The sequence below is a fragment of the Primulina eburnea genome, chromosome 11 (assembly GCF_022965805.1).
Source record: "Primulina eburnea isolate SZY01 chromosome 11, ASM2296580v1, whole genome shotgun sequence".
NCBI lineage: Eukaryota > Viridiplantae > Streptophyta > Magnoliopsida > Lamiales > Gesneriaceae > Primulina > Primulina eburnea.
In genome coordinates, this window is record NC_133111.1 from 37,207,508 (window position 1) to 37,211,770 (window position 4,263).

The 4,263-nt window shown below is 33.9% G+C and overlaps 1 protein-coding gene across 1 annotated transcript; it reads left to right on the forward strand.

Annotated features, from left to right (window-relative positions):
• The first annotated feature begins 467 nt into the window (after window positions 1–467).
• On the forward strand, window positions 468–2,634 carry LOC140805744 (thaumatin-like protein). The gene is made up of 3 exons (XM_073162033.1): window positions 468–619; window positions 746–1,123; window positions 2,126–2,634. The coding sequence occupies exons 1-3, from the start codon at window positions 550–552 to the stop codon at window positions 2,425–2,427; spliced, it is 750 nt and encodes a 249-aa protein (XP_073018134.1). The 5' UTR covers window positions 468–549; the 3' UTR covers window positions 2,428–2,634.
• Window positions 2,635–4,263: the final 1,629 nt, after the last annotated feature.

The following is a 4,263-nucleotide window of genomic DNA, read 5'->3' on the forward strand; positions in this document are numbered from 1 at the left end:
CTATGATTTTACAAAAGTTTTGTGTTATTCAAATCGCTGAACCCAAACTGGAAGCCACATTCCATTATATTTACGCAAATATTAAATTGATTATTTAAGAGTAACTCAGAAGAAAATTCAAATAGAATTAAATGAATATTTATATCTATTTCTTAAATGTGAATTTTTTAATAAAAAAACAGTTATTATTATGATAAATACTTTAATGGAAGAAATCATTTCCTGGCAAGAAAAGATTCAAAAGCACATGGCCTTGTTCCATTTCTTGTTAGTATCTCGGTAATTATTTCATATTTTTTTTTCCCAAAATTAAATAAATAAAACGAATGCTTCTTAATTATCCAGTCAAATATAAAAGCTTATTATATATAATATTATATTTCAATCTTATATACTACTTCAAAAAAATTCACAGATACGGCCTTTTCCAATGTTTTTGTTGGGTAAAATTTTATTTAATTTTTACTTTAAATCATCTAACTCGAGCTTAGCTCCCTCGCTTACGCACTCACACACTGCTGCTCAATCTCTTCACATTTAGCAGCAGCCATGGCAGCCGTGCTGCTCAGATCTCTCTTTTCTTTCCTATGTTTCTCCATTTTTGCTTTCCGAATTTCAGGTGCAATATTAATCCGAACGTAACCCATTTCACTTTATGTCTTATTTTGCTGTATGATGCTGAGATTACTGTATTTTCTTCTGTTCAATCACCTCTTTGTTTGTTTGTTATTTTTGGGTGTCGAAGAGGCGTCAGCAGGCAGAAAAATGACAATGTACAACAGATGCAGCTACCCTGTGTGGCCGGGCATACAACCGAATGCCGGGAAACCAATTTTGGCCAAGGGTGGATTCAAGCTCCCGCCGAACAAGGCCTACACGCTGCAACTGCCCGAGGGCTGGTCTGGCCGTATGTGGGGACGCCACGGCTGCTCATTCGACTCCGCCGGCCGTGGGCGGTGCTCAACCGGCGATTGCGGCGGCTCCCTCTTATGCAATGGGCTGGGTGGGGCCCCTCCCGCTACCCTCGCCGAGATAACCTTCGGTGATGAACAGGACTTCTACGACGTTAGCCTCGTTGACGGCTACAATCTCGCCATTTCCATCACCCCTTTTCGTGGCTCAGGTATGGAGCTAGTCAGTCTTGTTCTGTCGTGAAAACTATCTTGATTTATTCATGATTTGGAGTGATTTATAAGATTAAGACATACCATGAGTAAAAGTTTTGGGTTCTCTTTTGAGATTTTCCTTGGAAAATTGTATCTCCAATATTAAATTCATTTGGGGTCGACTCTCTGGCATAAACAAGTGATTATCATATGGTTTTTTAGTTAAATATCATCTAGTTTGCTTGATCATGTGATGTTTGTGTGGCCGTTCGCATGTCGATTTTGAAATTTATTAGCTTTGAGCCTTTGGCCTTCATTTCACTTGTGAATTTTAAGGGAAGCTTTCATGTCTAACAATTACTTTTATAGTTGAAATTTAAAGGAAGTTGTTGTGAATCCTGTAAAATGTTGTTGTATTTTATCTCCGTGAAGATCCGTGCATACTTCCTTCATCTTTGATTGTGTTTCAATATGGTTGGCAAAGATGAAAATCTTGAAATAGTCGAATATAGAACAGTGGATTAACTTACTAAGCTCTCCGATCCATATGGTTTAGTCATCTGATAAATTTGTTGTTATGTTATTCATTTGCAGATCACAAAATTTTTATATGGAACGTTCATTCGAACTAATATAACAGAAAGTCGTTCATATTAGATTAGCGGAATCTTGTTTGTACTTTGCCTGCCAATTTCTTGGGTCGATTCTGTCTTACATAAATAAAAACTAAGAGACACCATGCTTGAGCTCTGGGGCGTGTGCTAGCAAAATTATCCACAATAAACTATGCGAGCTATTATTTCCTGTCTATCTTCTTCTTTATACCAAAACAACCAACCCGAGTTGTTAGAAATATAAAAAAGATAGTCTTATGAATCTATTCACAATCTTCCACCATACGGGAAACAGGATCTTACACTAATGCTACAAAACCCCTCAAATCTGGGATATTCATAGTGTATGATTATGATGACAAAGTGATTGATTAACATATATGTTTGGCCATTGAAATACTGCAGGAAAGTGTAACTATGCAGGGTGTGTGAGTGACCTCAACGTGATGTGCCCGGTAGGGCTTCAGGTCCGGTCAAACGACAAGAAGAGTGTGGTGGCATGCAAGAGCGCATGTTCCGCATTCAACTCACCCAGGTACTGCTGCACAGGCAGATTCGGGAACCCCGGATCATGCAAGCCTACTGCCTATTCCAAGATTTTCAAGGCTGCTTGCCCCAAGGCTTACTCTTATGCATATGATGATCCCACTAGCATTGCCACTTGCATCGCCTCAACCTATTTGCTTACCTTTTGTCCCCATCATTAGATATATATATATTGCAATGTAATGCCTATCTTAACTAACTAGTACCTTTTGTGATCCATTGGAGGTGTACCATCAAATTTGATTACTTCTTTTGCCCTTGTTGGATGGACTGGTTCCATGGTTGGTTGGCATATGAATTTCGTTGGTCGATTTGAAAAGATCGGGTTATGGCTGTAGCCATTCGACGAGTTCGTGCTTGGGTTGTTTTACTGGTTTCCTATTTCTCCCCTCAAAGATCTAGTAAACGGTTCTAAAGCTAAGGTTGGAGTATTGTTGAACGTCATATCCCTACCAGAATCTCTTATTGTAGATGATGAAGCTGATATATCATCTTGTATAGACTTAAATTGTTTTTGAGCTAAAATAATAATTAAAACTGGATTAATTATTTTTAAAATTTGTTGAATGTCATACTTAAATTCTTTGTATCTCAAAAAGAAAATCCAGCTATGCATGGATAGAAATTGAGCTACTGACCAGATAAATAATCGAGTTTCGAATGCTCTTGTCATAGATACTCTATATTATTAAATTATATTATTAAACTTGAGTGTTTCATACTAAATAATTTTGGTATGTTATGATATTAATTTTTTTTTTTTTGGTTTTGCTCTTCATAATATTTGTTATCTGATTTTGTTGACGTGAGTTTATTAGTAATTTTTCTTTATTTTTCTGATTATTTCTCCAACATATCTCTAATTTATCTAAAAATTAAAATTATTTCAGTAAATTTTATCTGATATATAATAATATATTTTTTTTTACACAAATTATCAAACATAAAAAAATATTAATATAACACGTATCGCGTACAAGAAACATTTGATAATCTCATTTGTAAGTTTTTCCTAAATAAACTAATTGATACCATTCAGAAAGTACATGTGGTAAGGCAGTAAGTGCAAACGATTTTCTATAATAATATATTGTTAAAAGTTCCATGTTAAAATATAACAATTGAATTTAATTTTCATCATCTAATCATTTGTTCTTATAAAACGTGGACCCCTTTTCATAACCAATTGGTGGCAGTGCCATTTTATGTTTTTTTTTTTTATTACCATATCTATAATACATTATTTATTTCAAGTTGTCATAATTTGGTTTGTTATCTTCAAAAGTTGGTGTATTGAGGATTATATTTGCAAATGAATTTATATAATTTCATTTATGCAAATGAATTTATATAATTTCATTTATTATTAGAATAAAAATTAAATAATTTATGTTATATTTAATATTTTATCAGATTATTTAGTAAAGACATTAAATTATAATTAGCATACTACACAATTTGACTTTTTAAAATTAATATCACAGATTATATATTGGCAAATGTGCATATTCAAATCTCATTATTCACTAAACATATCAAACTAATTTATATTTAAAATAAATAATAATAATTTTAACATAAAAATTAATATTATTTGTGAAGACCTTGAAAATCAACATGGCTTAGTGACATAAAATGTGGCTTAGTTGATAAATAATCATGAGATCATGGCTTAAGAGACATGAGTTCATGGAGTTGTGGCTTAGTAAATGAACAAACATGGATCATGACATGTGGTGGGGTGCTTTATCAACCCTATAAATAGTTGCCAAATGCTAGAGAAATCATAACACAAACCATGTCACGCCCCGAAACTCGGGATTGACACCGGCGTCGCTCATCAATCACAAAATCGAAAAACGACAAGCCTCGTAGCACAGTATAAACCGAAACCAGTTTATTTCATAAATTCGCCAAAAACAACCACTGTCTTTACAACTGAATAAATTGAATAAATTGCGGAAGCGTTTACAAATAAAATAAACCAACTAAAATCC